The 17,093-nt window shown below is 39.6% G+C and overlaps 1 protein-coding gene across 5 annotated transcripts in view; it reads left to right on the forward strand.

Moving 5' to 3' along the window:
- The window catches only part of STON2 (stonin 2), a 68,399-nt gene extending 63,743 nt beyond the window's left edge, over positions 1-4,656 (forward strand). For all 5 annotated transcript variants that reach the window (XM_053945269.1, XM_053945267.1, XM_053945268.1 and 2 more), the window contains one exon: positions 106-4,656. In XM_053945269.1, coding sequence (XP_053801244.1) covers positions 106-189 — 84 coding nt within the window. In that variant the 3' untranslated portion in view covers positions 190-4,656. The remainder of the gene's footprint in view (positions 1-105) is intronic.
- Positions 4,657-17,093: the final 12,437 nt, after the last annotated feature.

Consider the following 17,093-nt stretch of genomic DNA (forward strand, 5'->3'; position numbering starts at 1 on the left):
TCACCAAGAGTTTCTTCACCTGAGCAGAAAAACCACCACTGAAGAAGATTTGTAATCTTTTGTTTTCCTTTCTCATGACAAATTTTCTTCTTTTTCTTCTACCAGGTTGAAATAGAGCAGAAAAAAAGCTTGAATGAGGATCTGAAGGCAGAAAGTACTGCAGATGTCAATGAATGTGTTACACAGTAAAGGAAGATCAGTCTGCAAGTCCCAAGAGGGGTGGTCAAATTAACAGACCTGGAAAAAAGAACTTGCAGTGGTTGGGTATTTTTTCTTTTTAAAAAATAGGGACTACTATTTTTAAAATAATGCTCTGAAGAGTATAATTTTTTCTCCTTGTGGTGATCCATACTTTGAGAAGAATGTGGTCAGGGTTTGTTTGGAGGGGATCCACAGGTCTTTGCTGGAGCAAGTACAGTTGTACAGTCAAGCCTGCCTTTTCTGCCTTTGCACCGTTTAGGTTCTGCACTCAAGTATGGTCTGGCAACCATCACAGCCACACCAGAAAACAGCCTTTATCTCACAATCTCGCCCTTCCACATTAAGCATTTTGTTTCAATGCCTTTTGGTTTGGCCTTTGACTGAATTGCTTCCTTCTGAACTGCCAATTAAAATTCAGGGAGGATCAAGTGGAAAATTACATAAAATCTCCTTTCTGAAATGGTCCACAGAGTGAAAACCTTGAGCATCAATCTGAAGAATCAACACACTCTGCATCTTAAACAAAGAGAATGGTCTCTGTGTTGAACTAGATGAACTACAGACAGGACAGTTGATCACAGAGCTGTCCCTCTCTTCAGCCCTTCCTGTCTCATCCCTTGAGTGACATGTCACTGTGCACGTTTTCATGGGGTTTGCACAAGTTACAAGAAAGCCTCTACAATTTCTTAAAACTTTTACTTTGTAGTCTGAGCCGTTCTGGTATCTTGACTGAACATGGTCGTGGCTGCTAGTAATAGGGAATGTGTGTTACAGTAGTGGAGATACCAGAGGGACTTTGCTAAGATTAGATCATTCCTGCCTAGAAAGATATTTAAGGGAAAAACATGGGGGTTTAGTTTTGGGTTTGGGGTTTTTTTGTATGTTTTCTTGGATGGGTAAAATGGGTGGTTATTAAAAATGTCAGAACACAACTACTTTAACAGAAAATGTTGTTTGTTTTCCTGAAAATCCTTGGAAGTCTGTCCAGCACAATATTTTCATGTTCTATCTTGAACCTACAATATAAGTCATTTGTAGCTTTATAATACTCCCATTAACTGGGCCCCAAAATCTCCTTCCAAAAATTAACAAGCTTCTATCATGGAGATTTTTTATCCCCACTTAGCTGGAAGTAATAGCAAGTCTTAAAACCTCTTTGTAAATAAAAGTGCAGAAGATATAAATCACTCATTTACACATATTTTCAGAGAAAACAGTGTTAAAAGTGCCCAATTTTAGTTGTTTCTATGGCATGTCTAATATTTTGTCTCGTAATGTTAAATGTAAAGTAAGTAATTTATTAAATCATTTATCTTTTGAAAGGTTACTACTGACTATAAAATACACATTTGGAAAACTTGGGCAATGTAATTTAAAATCATAATGAATTAAAATGAAAGCTTTTTTATAAATTCATTTTACATTTAATATAAAAAAATTAATATACTCTTGATTTACCACTTTCACTGTGATACCTATAAAAATTACTACAGTGTTAAAATCCCAAATAAATAATGAAATTAATTTCACTGAGTCTCAGACTGGTAGTGGTAGAATTTCAAATAAATCGTAGGGAACTTTTAAATGCCTTTTTTATATGCACCTGCATTTCAAACCTGCATCACCCTAGTGACACATACTTAGACAGGTACACCACTGTAAATATGTAAAATCTCAATCCTTCTAGGACTTATTAACAAGCCTGTAATACTCCACTGCAGGTAGCCCTTCTGGGCCCAAGATGTTCCTTGGATCACACCAGTTAATACTAAGCATTTGCAACATCTCTCTGTAAATGGAAGAATGCTGTTAACTTTTATTAAGAATTTTGAGATCAATGGAATAAAATTTCTGATATTATTAATGATAACTTGTATAGGTCGTGAAATATCTGGGAGAACAGAGCTGAATTTGTGACTGATTCTCAGCTCTGGCACAGGCTGGCTGTGATGAGTTGCATGGCAACTCCCCTACAAAATTCACTCCTGTTCAAAGGCAGTCAAAGAATTTCTGGGTGGTCTTCCTGCTTTTCACTGCAGCTCCTAATGTACAGTTTCTGAAATCCCACCATAAAGAAATTAAAAAAAAAAAAAAAAAAAAAAAACAAACAAACAAGCTGAAGCAGTGCTGAGATGTTACCGAGTAAATGTGAGGATGCTTTGTGAAAGAAATGGAGATTTTCTACTCTGACCTGCAGGCTCAGTGTCTGATTTTTTTGCCTATTGCCCCTCAGCTCATGGAAACACAAATAAGTAATACAAGTTAGCAAAGTTATGTTGTATACCTTAAGAGGGGAGAAAATAAAAGAAATATAATTTTCCATCGCTGTTCAATTGTTAAACTATTCAGCCCTGAATTATTAACTGCTGTTAAACTATTCAGCCTATCATACCTGTGCACAGAACATTCTGAGTTCCAGTAACTGAAAGATAAACATATTGCAACTTTATGGATTTACTTAATTTCTTTACCACTTTGTCACTGTTTTTTTTTTTTTTTTTTAATTCAGAATCATTTAATGAAAAACCTGACTCTCATCTTTCTTGTGTAGTTGTACACAGAAATATCTCTTCCAGTCATCATGAATTTATGCAGGCAAAACTGGAAAAGCATTCTGGTTTATGTGAAAGCTATTTTAATCCATTCTCATCTGTGGAGAGTGTTTTTAGATATACCTGCCACTGAATTTTCATGAGTTAAGGATGAATACCCCAGCCAGAGTCTCAAAAGATCTTATTTCCTTATTTCCTAAGGACTGGAGTAAGTAGTTTGATTTTTCAAGAGTGCTAATAACCAAAATCTTTAGGAAGTCTATTGTTGGTGTCATCAGGTGTCTCACTTGAATTCTTTTATCAGTCCAGCACCATTACAAGCATTGAGAATTTGAGCACTGGGATCCTAAGTGCCCTTACTGAGGTCTCCACTGTTTTATGGATTAAAGAGTGCCAGTTTTTCAGTGTTACACACTGTCATATATGTACTTTATGTACATACACTCTTCACTCGTGAGTACAGTAGTAATTTGAACAGACTGTTGATTGGAGTGAAGGGAAAAGATCTAAGAAGTTTGTGAGTTTGAAAGTAGCAGAAATTCTTTAGATACAAGCAGTGCCTGTAGTGGGGATTTAGTTTGGTGGTTTTTTTGGTTTTTTTTTTTTTTTTTTTTTGTTTCATCGTGCGGAAAAATCTCTCTGACTAGTTTCAGATTACTGCTTCTTTTGAGAAAGATGGTATATTTGGTATATTTGGTATATTTGAAAGCTTTGTAGTACTCAAACACTCCATGCAGGAAATGTGCCTTCAAGGTAAGCATATATTTATGCCCTGAAGTGATTCCCACTTTCAGTCCTCCTCCTATTTCTCATTAGGGTTTTAATATTTGTACTGTGGTAAGACTTGAGGTATTGTATGGAATTTTGCCTAGAAACATGAAGTGTCTTTGATCACAAGGGGTAAAGATAAACAATATCTCTAGGCAGCTGAGCTTATTTTAGTTAATGTCTCTTACATTTATTAACTATGGACACTCTGATAGAAAAGGAAAATGGGTGAATTCAGCTGAGAAATACTAAAACTGACTGATATTATTTTTGTTCTTTTGTTTAGATTTAAATTTAGTCATCCTATGAAGGAATCAGATATAGCAGTATCATTATAAACACTGCAGAAATAATCTTCCTTCTCTAGTGGGTTGCTGGCTGACAGTTATTTGATAGGATGTCCAACATGTGTCCACATTATTTCATAGCTGCTAAAACTCCCTCTTGAACAGTCACCTCCCAGGATAGACAGCAATTGCATGCAAAAGAGTTTGAAAGCAAGTGGAAAAGGTGTATGAAGTTCAGCCTGGAGGTGCTTGCTCTTTTGCTTGCATAAAATTCTCAGTCATTTCCTTGGCCCTTCAGTACACTAATCAAATCCTTGATAGGCCACCTTTGTTCCAGTTGGTGAAAAATTTATTTCAGTGACTCTTAGCAGCTGTGTGTATAGCTGTATTAATCTCTAGAACTGACCACACAAGAATTTACAGCACAAAGAGATCACTTAATGGATGAAGTACTTAGCCACTTCTGCCACTAAAGTTAAATCTACATCATGATATGTCTAAGATACAAAATTTGGTGTGATAACATGTACAGCTCTTCTAATGTTTTGTTCAGTCAGCCAGCCACCCCTCACACATTCAGCCATCCATCTCCCATCCGTCCTACCCTCCTTCCCCATCTCTCTTTCATACTTGCAATTTATTCTTTGCACTATTGACATTGATTGGTTTAATTATTATTTTGTAATATGTTCCTACCTTCTCATTTTGTAAAATAAGTAAGTCTATACACTGGCTAACTTCATAGAAGTGGTTTTTTTTTCTTTATATCAGTTGAAATGGGATGTCATGTTTTTGTTTAAACTACATGAAAATTTAAATAAATGTTAAGATGAAACAGCATATCCACATTTTCACTGTGAAATTGAAGTTGTACGAGCTGTATATTCTGATAAATCAGAGGTCTTGAATTCAGAAGAGGAAAAGGAATATTTTGAATGGTATAAAGGACAACATAAATTAGAAGTTAAGGGACTACATACAGAAAAGAGATAACTTCATTTGATCAGGCAGCTTGAACAATAGACTGCAAAGGAAATGGAGCAGGCAAACATAACAATTTGAAATAGTACTAACATAATATGGAAGATGGTCCAGCATTTGGAAACAAAGTAATTGAGGATTAAAGCCTCTGCTCAGTGGTCTCTACTTTGACCACTAAAACCAGGAGTACATGAAAGAGTGGTATCTTCCTGTGATCAGAATGTTTTTGCAAAGCAAGTATCAGGTCTAAAATACATAGAGTCCTCTGTTATGATTTTCTCTTTCTTTCAACGTTCAGTAAGCCATGTGTCATTTCATACATCTTTCCACTTGTCTCAGAGTCACTGAGACCCACTTCAGTCTGTTGTTTTTCTCAAAAAGCATTCCTTGTGTCAGACTGAGGAGCTTCTCTTGGCCAAACAAAATCAGATACTCATCATAAGTGTTGTTCAGAATATTGCTCTGAGCTCAGTACGACTGACAGTAAGTCAGCCATTTTACAGTATCAGAACATGGAGGTACACAAGGTACGATGCCTCATATTTGTTATTTAAGAGTAAATCAGGTCAGCCAGAAGAAACAAGGAAAGTTAAGATTCAGTGGCTGTTAGTACTAAGAGTTTTTTACTACAATTCAGATACTCAGTGACTTTTGGAAATGAACATATAAAATTGGGAGGGTGGGATTTTATTAACCCTGACAGCTTGCTAATATGCATGTTTTTAAAAAGAAAGATTTAGAGAAAAAAACCCAGAAATTTTAAAACCAAGTAGCTCCAAGTTCCTTGGTAACAGTGTAGTCCTTAGAGATAAGCCAAAATAACATCCTACAAGAGATGGGGGGGTCAGAGTGCCAGTGCAACGTGTACCCAAACAAAACACATCACAAGAGGGAGACAGCACAATTTGGACAGGAAAAAAACAGTTTTCTTTCAGTACTCTTAGTTACCATGATTGCCCACCCTGACTAGTCCAGATATGTTGTAAATTTTTAAGACAAAAAGTGCTGAAGGTCAGCTGGAGATGAAGCAAAAGATGGAGGAGTAGCCTACTGTTTCAGCTTAGGTGCAGGTGTGGGTTACAGCACATGTGTCTGAAACATGAAGTGCACCAGTTCCAGAAAAAATTCTTCTCCTTTAGGTCACAGTATCAGAATCCTGACAGCAACTGCTGTATATAAAAAAGTATTTGGAATATTATTTTATACACTAGCTATGAAAGGTGTCTTTCTCAACTCTGAACAATGGGACAGCAAAGCCTCAGAAGCTCTCATAAATTTGCATGAAAGATGTCTGCAAACACCAACTGTTCCTGTATGTGACCCAAACTACCACAGTTCTATACAGCCAAGTCCAGCTTGGGTTTTCAAGCAAGATATTCCCCTACTCTCCCTCTCTTGAGGAATCCAACTTGCTGCTGTACTCACAATGAGCATTGTGTACATAACGCTGTGCACTTGTCAGAACACTGCACTGCTGGGAAGTGAAGAGGTATGGGATCCCTTTCTTCTCCTTGTTTGAGACTACCTAGAGGGTGAGTACAGAGGTGGAGACAATTAAAGACTGAAAAGAAGGATTGAAGACTGAGGGTTTAGAGTACTGACCAGGTTTGTCAATCCTTGACTGCCGTTTATGAAATTCTGTTGAGTATATTATGGAAATAGTCCTTGGAGCAGAAATTAGACACCAGAGCTACCCTCTCCCTCCATCCAAATTGCTTTCTCTTTTGAGTTCACTGAATCTAGAAGGCTTGTTGCCCAGTGAAAGTACTTAATAGGATAAATAATAGCACCATTTGAGGCTAGTTCCTTTTCTGTTTGCTGAGGTGCTGTGGAAATTGAATGGTTTAAATACATCCTTACAACGTATTTGCTAAGAAGCAAATTGTTATAAAAAGTATTCTTTCAGAAACAAAATGAACTTTCTGTATTAGAGCCTTGCACAAATACAACTATATGCCTTTGAATAATGGGGGCAGTCTTAGTTTCCATCTACAAAAAAGTACATGACAATCAGTTTCAATCTCTCCTGAAGTAGTTTCTTACCTACATTTTAGGTCTAGGAAAATGATTTATTAGTTATTAATTTTCAACTTACATTAACCATTTAGTATTTACCATGTGTTGAGGCTACATTCTTAGGAGTTACAGCCAACAATTATTGTTCTCAATGCAAGGGCTACTGCACAGCTTTAGGTCAAAGAAGGAAAATTTGAAAGCGTATTTCTGATTTGTTTTTTGCTTGGGTTACTATACTGCCATAGGAGTTCTGCCTCCCTCTTGTGGCTACCTCTTTTACTTTCAGCTTGGAAAAGAAACATTTGCAGTGCAGCCAAGATCGGAGTTCCTTATAGTTGCCTTCCTGATATAAGTCTCCTCCTTAAGTTTAGTAGAAAAAGCCCCATTATGTCTGGATTCTCCTACACAAAAAGAAAAAAAACTTTTTAAAAATTGTCTACCTAAGAGAGAGATTATTTTTCACATTCATTTGGGAACAACTGAACATTTTTTATAAAATCAGTGGTAATCCAGGCTGGTTACGTTTTGTAATTGGGTTTGTATGTTTGGATTCAAGTCAGTCACATGTAGGAGCTTGACCTAGGAGCTACTAAGATATACTTCAGGGGATGTGATATTTTCAAATCATCCAAAAACCCATGGCCTATACATTTTAGGATGTCACTTTTTTCTTTCCTATCACCTTCTATTTAAATATTACGTAGTCCATTTAAAACATTAAGAAATTAAGCTATCTGAAGAGTTAAATAAAGGACGGTACCTCTAAGGTGATAGGAAAACCAAGACAGCATTAAACGGCTGCCTTGGAATGGTAGAGCCCCAGCTGAATGCAGATCTAATGTCCCTTCATTGCTTCCCCAACCCAGAACATCTTCTCCCTTCAAAGTCCTTAGCAGACTTACAGCATTTGCAGGGTGACAGACCTTGAGTGTGCCTGCCCTGTGTTCTTCATTCTTTTGCAATTTACACTGATACCAATATAGCACTCTCTAGCCTGACACACCATTCAGAAAGAGATGTGAATTTTATCTTGAAAGCCACAGCTAGAAAGTGGGCAGGAGAGACATGAACATTTGCAGAAGTCTACAGTAATGGAAAGAGAATAAGCTGCACAGTTCAAACACTACTGCTGGTCATCTTGCTTTGTCAGGTCTAAAACAAAGTGTCTTTCTAGTTCTACACCACTTGGTTGCATCATCCAGCTTCATCCCCAACTTCATCTGGCTTTGGCAGCAGGGCAAGGGACTTTCTTTGACCACTCATATATTTACACAGCTTTTCAGATGATGTGGATAGAGACTTTATCGCTTTGGCTTTGAAGGTATTCTCATTCACTTCACATTAGATGATACCCATCAGCACCTCCCTGACAGGTGGCCAGGGAAAACATTCATGAGAGCTGAGCCCAGCTGAGCTCAAAGTACACTACCAGGGGATGGCTGCAGTGACAGCTAGAACTCCTTGGGAAAGATCATCCCTTGTGCCTACAGACCTCATCCAATAAAGGCAGCATTGTGTCCTCACCCTGTAAGTTTAAAACTGTGTCTGCATCTGAACAGATAGGTCAGAGCATGGGTCAGTCTCTCCAGCAAAAATCCAGCTGTCTGAAAACTCTGTAAACTGGAAGTTCTGTTTTCTGCTCAGCAGGTGTTCTGCTCATACCATAAAATGGTGCAAATATTGCAGATGTGATGGGATGCCTCACTAGAAATATTTTCTTTCAACAGAGACACAGCCACCACTAATCTGCCCAGAGTCTCAGTGGGAGAAATGAGATGGCTGATGTCAGTAGACCATATTGCAAATCTAGGGGATCTCTAGTGGAAGATGATGCTTAAGATGGAAGAACTCCCTTTTGTCCAAAGCAGCAAGGCAGGGACTAGGAAGCAGGTGAGGGAAAATGTGAGATCTAGTCTATAAGCTTCCCATTTTTTAATATGTTGGCAGCTGTCAAAATCTTGGTATGCCAAAGACTCCCGGGTTATATATCAATTACCATGAAGACTGGAGCAGAGAGGAGCTCTAGAAATGGGTCAAAGGTTAGGAATCACAATAAATGCCTAGGGTCCTAGGGCTCCACTACAGGATGAGCTGGGCTGGCTCATTCCTGCTGTTTTCCTTTCTCTTAAAGCCATACTCCAGCTGCCCAGCAGTTCTCACACTAATGCAGCTTTGCAGTTAGATAATTTGCCTCAGAATGAGAACTCCATATTAACTATTCATAAGCCATAGGTTGGTTCCAGCTGAGTTTACGTTCACTGTTCCTTTCTGGGAAGACTAAATTCAGCCAAAACTCAACTGGAGTTGTCTTCTGCAAATTCTACCCAGTCCTGTGAAAAACAACCCTAGGACTCATCAAGGGAAGAAAAAAAAAATCTGCTTCTCTGTCTGATGCCTCTCATGCTGGGTGTCCCAGAGAGGACATAGGATCACCTCTGAATAGGCTGCAAAGTGTAGGGCACACCTATGGGTTTTTCCATGAAAGGTGTAGACTCCTTGCCCTTAAATCAGCTCTATGAAATTCTCAGCAACCCAGAAGCTGGTGTGGATTGCAAAGCCACTTACTTGGGCACAAAGGAACAGAAGTATTAAGTGGGAGGCAGTGAGCATCTGAGGTGGAACAAACCTGCCTCGCACAAAAGCATTTTTAGCAGACATGTGAACATGTGGCTGAAGGAAAAAACACAGAGTAAAATCCACCACAGCACATCTCTGCTTGGTGACAGCAGCCTGTGTGCTGTCTCCCACTCTGCCAGCTGTGCCAGAGAAGCTGAGGCTACACAAACACACTCCTGAAGGAATCACAGAGTTATCACTCACACAGAGCAGCACCATGCCATAGTTACACACTGTGTATCTGTATTCTGGCATACCCCAGGTGAATTACTCTATCTTAGGTCACCACATGGAGCCTGAGGTACATAAGGCTTCCAAAGGCACACTATATAGGTCACTCTCCAAATTTTTCTCTATGGATATTTCATCCTCTGATGCTTGTATATATCAGGAATAACTTCACTAAAGTTAATTCAGTTCTGCTGTGGACCTTTGCACATCATAGCTGCTGGATGGAATATATGGCAGTAATCAGTAAAAACATCTATCAGCACGCTATGCACAGCTCTGCTTTGGATCAGTAAAGTAGGACATTGTGTATGAGGAGACTAAGTCTAGCTTTTTTTTAATCTAACTTCTTTGTTATTTGGTCTTATGGATCAGAGGCAGCAATATTTTGGCTGTTGCTGAAACATCATCATAGCTGAGTAGCTGTGATTCATAACAGTTACAGTCTGTGTGAATAGTGCTACTACTTTAAAAGCTATTCAGCAAGGTACTAATGCAGAATGTGGGACTCAAAGGCACTTCTTTACTTCACACCCTTTCAGAGAAGCTCTAACCTTCAGAATTTTAGGGACTTTTTTAGCTATTTAAGCATTGGTACTCTGTATTCAAACTATGAATCATTCAGTTTGTGGAGACTTCAGCGTTATGTCAAACATGCACACATGTGAAAAATGAAGGGGTGGTCTATGCTCTAAGACCAGTAATCTTCCTGCTATAAGCATGAGAGTTTGATTACAGCAAGCAGGGTATGCATTTTAGTAATAGCCAATTCTTCTTCGATAAAAGGAAACCTGGAGACTTTTCTACATGACATAGCATTTGGCAACAATGTTGTTTTGAAGCATTTCCTCCTTTAGTCACTTATTTCTACTCCTATCAGCTCTTTCAGTTGCATTAACACATCTTTTGTAGGGCTGCCCTATGAACCAGATCAGGAAACTGATCCAGGTTAAAAATTAGCCAATACCGGAGGGAAAAAAAAAAAGAAAAGCACAGCAAGGAACTGGCAAAAGCAGAGTAGTGGCACAGAGACAGAATGAGCACACCGTGGTATGGGAAGGAAGTACAAATGCCTGAAATTCTCATTATCACTGAACACTTTGGAGGGTCATGAGAAAACTGAGTCAGTGTCTCAATTAAGATTTGCCTTTACAAATTAAGTGTAGTTTTATAATCCAGAAACATGAAAAAACCCCACAGTCTCTGGTTCACAAAACCCACGATGGCAAAAACCTCTGCTAAGGTGTAAAATAAATGCAGCATATGGCAAGAGCCTGGAAAAGACCTATTTGTTTCCTCCAGCTATAGCTGATCATTTACTAGAAACAGCTGTTATAAAGACCATGGTGCACAGGTGTGAAATGATTCCTTGAGGAAAGTCAATTTCCTAAGCAGAGGAGGCAGGAGTGGTCCTAGAAAATTAGTAGTTTTGCAAAATCTGACATGGAGTTTGTGTATAAATCAAATAGGGAACTATAATTCTGCTAGAACAGAAACCCTGGCAGTGACAGGAGAGGGCTGAGCAGTTGTTAGTAGCAGCTTTAGAAGGAAATCTCTGATTGGTCCCCTGGCTTTTGTGGTGCTGTTCTTCAGTCTTTGAAGAGGTGAGAGATCTGTTGAAATATGATAGGGACAGAAGGAGCTACAGTAATGAATAGTAGCTAGTCACCTGCTCATGTAAGTCTTCTGTGAAATTGCAACTAAAGTATTTTGCTTGGGGCAGGGAAGATTGCTTTCTTATGTTGGTAGCTATTTGGATCTGACTGGATAACTAAGCACATAATTTTATTGTCCAGTTTAGACATGCCCTAATGATAAAAGGGTATATATAAGTTGTTATAAAAAAACGATAGGTATTCTGACAGTTAACAGGCTATATTAAAGAAAAAATTATTTGTATTTCCTACTTTGCTTCAGTAAGTACTTGGTAAGAGCAGAGCAGGCCTGAGACTCTATAAAACTATTAATGAAATAAAAGCTTAATGTGTAACTCCGAGACACTCCTTTAACTCACACCCTTTCAGAGAAGCTCTAACCTTCAGAATTTTAGGGACTTTTTTCAGCTTTCTTGAAGGCCTTGCCTGCTCTAGCACTTCAAAGATGAGACTTCACTGAAACATTGTCTGCAAAATACATTGCTCTGGGATGAGAAGGTTTAGCTCTCGTTGGCTGTGAGGAGGGCTGTTGAATTGTACATGTACTAGACCCTTAAAACTGGTGTTGCAACATGCTTTGGTAAAGCATATTGCTGTGCTTCAAATTCTAGATGTGAGAGTAATCCAACTAGAAGAATAGAGGCACCTTGCAATAAGGGTGATGTTTCATTCCATATCTGCCTTGCTAAAAAAAACCTTTTTGGAAAACCTGTTGCTGAAGGCAAGAGGGACATGTTTATTGGATTTGGCTTCCAGCTACTAGATCATGGTGAGCAGGCTGTTAGGAGAATATATAAAATATATATATTTTATACCATTTAATTAGGGCATTTTTATTCAATACCTGAACACTGTCTGAAAGTCATATCATGTGAGTTTTGTTATGTGTCAGCCTCCCTTCTTGAGGGCTTGTTGCATCTAGAAAATCTTCATTATGATCTGCCTACTTTTAACTTCTGCCAGTGCCCAACATTTTGGATTGTGTCTTGGGCCACTTATTTTTGTTTTTAGCTCTGTATGGACACTTAAAAACCCCAAAGAAACAAAAAAAAAAAAAACCCAAAAACAGACCCCTCACAAACAAAAAAGAATTCTCAAATTTCATTTAAGGTTATATTCTCTCTTTGGTACATTGAATGGAAGCAGTAAGAGAAACTTAGAGAAAAAAATAACCTCTAATCTCATGATGTATGAATATAACTTCAAGAAGCATTTTTCCTTAAGAACATTTTTTACACTGCCTTACTTCTGTGTATGTTCCTGTTTTATCCTTTAACACATGCTATTGCAATTTGAAGCTTAAATGTGCATCTCATTCTTCTGGAAACATGCCATTTCAGAGATTGGGTGAGAAGGTTCACTTTTTGACTAATAATACTAGTGTGTTGCCAAAGCCTTCTGAAAAGTATCCAATGGCTTAGATTGTTTCTAAGGGTAAGAATGTAATAAAGACTGGGTGAAAATTGTATGTTGTCTTCATGCCTGAAGCAGGAGACTTCACCAGTACAAGAGCAGATTGCTAATGTGGACAAGACAATGATGACAGCTCTGGAAGGTGTGCTGATGGTGAGCATCATTCTGTCAATCCTGTAATATAGTTAAGACCGATTTTTGTTTTCCTTGCTCAACCACCCCCCTCAGAGGGACAGGGCACTAGTAGACATAATCACAAAACAAGTTTTTCTATGTTTCAAGAACTAGCAAATTAAAAACCAGTGTTGTCAGTAACACCTTGTACTAAGTACTCTATTCTTCACTGTATGATCAGAAATTATTTCAAAGAAAAATGAGTGCATGTGGATACTGCTCTGGTAGTGATTTCTCCAGGTGTAGGAGATAAGGCATGGTCTGTTCTTGGGGGCAGAAAAATAGTTTCCAATTTTTTTTTTTTTTTTTTTTTTTTTTTTTTTTTTTTACAATTTTCAGGTGAAGTACAAAAACTTCAATTAAAATAAACAACTAAACAACAGAGAAAAACTGAAATTAAGATTGCAACTTACACTGCATATGTTTTAACTTAGCATTGTGATTTTGTGGTTCTTTCTTCCAGCTCAGTTGCTAGCTGGTGGTTTTCTGTGGCAATCACAGACACTTTGCATCTTTGACTTTCTAGATTCAAGTATGTCCCATCCTTCCCCCATTAGCAAATACTTATACATCAGTTAACCCTTTGCAAATGTCTTCTTGAAAGATATGCTTTGCAGAGCAACCCATTAGTACTTGCCAAAAACTTTAAAATGGAAGGGTGGTCAACCCAAAAATCATACAGAAGAAAATTTATTTATTCCTTCCCCACCCCCTGCAGCTTCCTATTCACAAGTTCAGAAATCTCTATTCTAAAAGAAGTAGCTCCATGATGGACTACAAAGAAGATGAACTACAGCTATCCCCATATCCTAGACCCTTTGTATTAATTTAGCTACTGTTGCAGTGGTAAGTAATTTGCCCTGCTGAGAAGAAGCAAGGGATGCTTCTGAACAGGCCAGGAATCATTCAGGGTACTCAATGCAGACTGCGTGTCTCTGAGAGCAAAACGTTTGCTGTAAAAGATGGTTTGTCTTTGTTTCAAACATTTGGTGGAGGAAGAAATATGATTGTGTCTAGGATTGAATGGGAACTTTTCTATATTATTTCCTTCTCTAACACATCAAGGATCAGCTTTTGATCTTGTGCACAAATCGGTTTTTCCCTACACTATCCTATATTTGGCATGATTTTTGCATTGAAGGAGAAAGTTTACCCAAATCTCATAATCTTTGCTCTCGATGTAATGTCCATCTTCACTATGGGGCTCAAGTCTAGCCAGCCCAATAGCTAAAACAGAAGTGCCTAGCCAACAGTTGAGCTGACATTATTGCTAAACCTGGTGAAGCCACCCTGAGCTGTCAGTGCTAGAAACCTCGGGGAGAAAGGTGACAGACAGGGTAACACAAATTTAGGAAGATTCATACTTGCCCAGCAAACAAAGGAGAATGCTGGCAGATAAATACAGATAACTATAAAAGTAATGCTGTTATGTAGCTTATGCTTTCTGATGCTCCCAGACCATCAGCACTATCATGCACTATACACAAGCATGTATGTTATTCCAGTTGAACAAAATGCTAAATGAAGTAGAACCCCCTAACATCCATACAGCAGGCAGCCAGGGTGAACAGACTTCAGGAAGTGGCCATCTCGCTTGACTCCCCAAGCAGCAGCTGAATTGCTATGAATTAAATGGACCATTAGTCTTACTCAATGGGGCATTTCTCATGAGGGTTTGATTTTGTTCACAGCAATACTCTTCAGAGGCGCTCAGGGGTTCGCAGTGCTGTGCTACAACTGGGTATTAGTGCCTGAGAAACTGTGAGAGGGCTGTGCACACAGGTCTTACTTTCTGGGAAGGCAGTCTGGTGAAATATGGAAAGGAGCATGGCACCACTCTGAGGCAGTACTGCTAACATGGCCAAAAGATAAATTTTTTAACTATTTAGTAAGCCACTCTGAAAAACTGGGCCCTCCCAGGTAGGTTTCAGGGTAGGAAACTGTAGCCATGCAATGCCTTGTTTTGAAGAGAAAAGGGGTATGAATGGCAACCTGATTCTTTGCTGGTAACGTGCCAGTCATTTTGGCAGTTTTGTTTCACAGTGAAGTACAAACTTTTTGCAAGAGACTACTACATTCCTATCAGAGGTATCAGGAATCAAGTAACACCAGCATCTCAATCAATCCCTGTAATTCATCCATCAGACCATGAATTAGGGCTCCTGAGTGGGCAGATCTTCCTCAGTCCTGTTGGCTATGCTATGCAGGTGGAAAACTCCAGCAAAAAGGTGAGGTTGGACAGGTGAGAATGGTAGAACTTTGTAAATTATGCTATTATTTTGGCCAGGGCTCCAGCAATGTGCACAGTGAATAATGACTTAATCAGTGGACCCACTCTAAACCAACCAGTCATGTCCCTATACAAAGTCTGCAGTCCAGCAGGGAAGGTAGTGTGTATTACTGTAGAAATGAAAGCTTTTGAGGAACCAGAGAGGAAGGCCTCCTGTAACTACTATACCCACTAACAAGCTCCTCCCCATCAAAAGATACCAGACAGGAGTTTCTGAATTTGTTACTGGGGTTAGTTAATAGAGAGGACTTCAGGCTGAAGGTTATTTAACAAACGTAGTTTACACCACCACAATTGTTGAAGAGATGTAGCCTACTATGCCTTGTGTATGCCAGGTCAGAATTCAACATTATTTTTCATTTATTCTTGAGTGGACTTCACACAAGTGAGTTATTGGTGGAGATCTAAGGGATGAGTAGAGTTCAGAAGTTATGCTAAGGACTGAGTGAAGGTGGGAATGGTCAACACAGATGGAACAATACTCAGAGTTGAAAAGATTTTCCCATATGACATGCCTCTCATAGGTTACCAAAGAGAAAGAGGTTTAAGAGGGAATGGAAGAAAAGGCAATAAAAAGGGGAAAATGGAAGTTAAGCCAGCTGGCAGAGCTCTCACAACCTTTTGCACAGATGGGAGATCCTGTTGCCACTGACTCGATGAAGAACTGTTAAAAGCAGCAATGTTGCAGATCAGTAAGCACCTGTGGGCCTTGATGAGAGCCTGAGGAAGGACAGCTGTAAATGCTTAGGTTGTGCTGCCTCCCTTTTCCCGGCCACCTCTAGCCTCAGCTACCAGCCCAGGTGGTGGCACAGTGCCTACAACAGTGGCACCTAGGCCTGGGCAGCTGTGGGAACCCAGGGCAAGGGGAATATCCCCCTGTCTGCCCTGGGGTGCTCTGACTCCCAGGAAAACACTGACTTTGACCCTCAAACATGGAGAAGGCCTCCTAAGCCTCAAAGTAAACTAGAGACCACAAAAGTGTGAAATAGATTGTAGAGAGTAGTTTAGTATGTTACACAGGAGAGAAATTTAGATTTTAGGAGTTTTAGCATATTGTAGATGGGTACAAGATGGAGGATACAGGGTGTTGTCTCGAGTTCCTTTGGTCTTTCTTCTTTTTCTTCTTCTTGGGTTTGGGTGGTATCTTGTAATTGGGTAGAAAAATTCACATTGTGGGTCTTTTGGGGTCAGTTATTGGGTTAGAAGGGAAAATAATCTAGGTGTCACTTCTTAATTTGGTAGTTTAGTTTTTGATTAGACTTGAAAAGACCTTGCAGCACAAGTTTGTTAGCCATTTTGTGCTGTTTTCACACATGCAAGGTCCGGGTGCAGACAGTGTGCTGAACTCTTGATAAGATAACAATAAAACAAGAACCTGAAGACTGAAAAAGTCCTGCACGTCTGCTTTTCCTGACAAAGAACTGCCTCATGAGGGTTTTCCCCTGCCAGGGGAGCCCTCGGGGAGCTGCCCAGTGTGGGGCCCACAAACTCACAGGCAGCCTTTAATCAACTGCTTGTGAGGGAGAGCACCAGTGCTCACAATGCTGAGCAGGGCTCAGAACCCCTTCCTCGTGGGCCCAGAAGAGCCATTTCTGCCTTGTAGTGATTACTTGCAGTTTTTAATTGCCTTGGAGCAACCTCCTGGAGACTGAGGTGAGGCATGTTGATTCCTGCAGAGCCTGGCACCCGTTGTGAGCTGCAGCTTGGACAGCAGGGCCTGAGCCGCCTCCTCTGGGGCTGCCAGCCCTTCTCCCAGCACTCTGCCCTGGCCTGGCCACCATAGCCCGGCCCTGGTCAACAGCAGCTGAACATGAGTCAGGTGTGCCCTGGTGGCCAAGAAGGTTGATGGCATCTTGGCCCGTATCAGCAATAGTGTGGCCAGCAGGACCGGGGCATTTATTTTCTCCCTCTA

The sequence above is a fragment of the Vidua chalybeata genome, chromosome 6 (genome assembly GCF_026979565.1).
Source record: "Vidua chalybeata isolate OUT-0048 chromosome 6, bVidCha1 merged haplotype, whole genome shotgun sequence".
Lineage (NCBI taxonomy): Eukaryota > Metazoa > Chordata > Aves > Passeriformes > Viduidae > Vidua > Vidua chalybeata.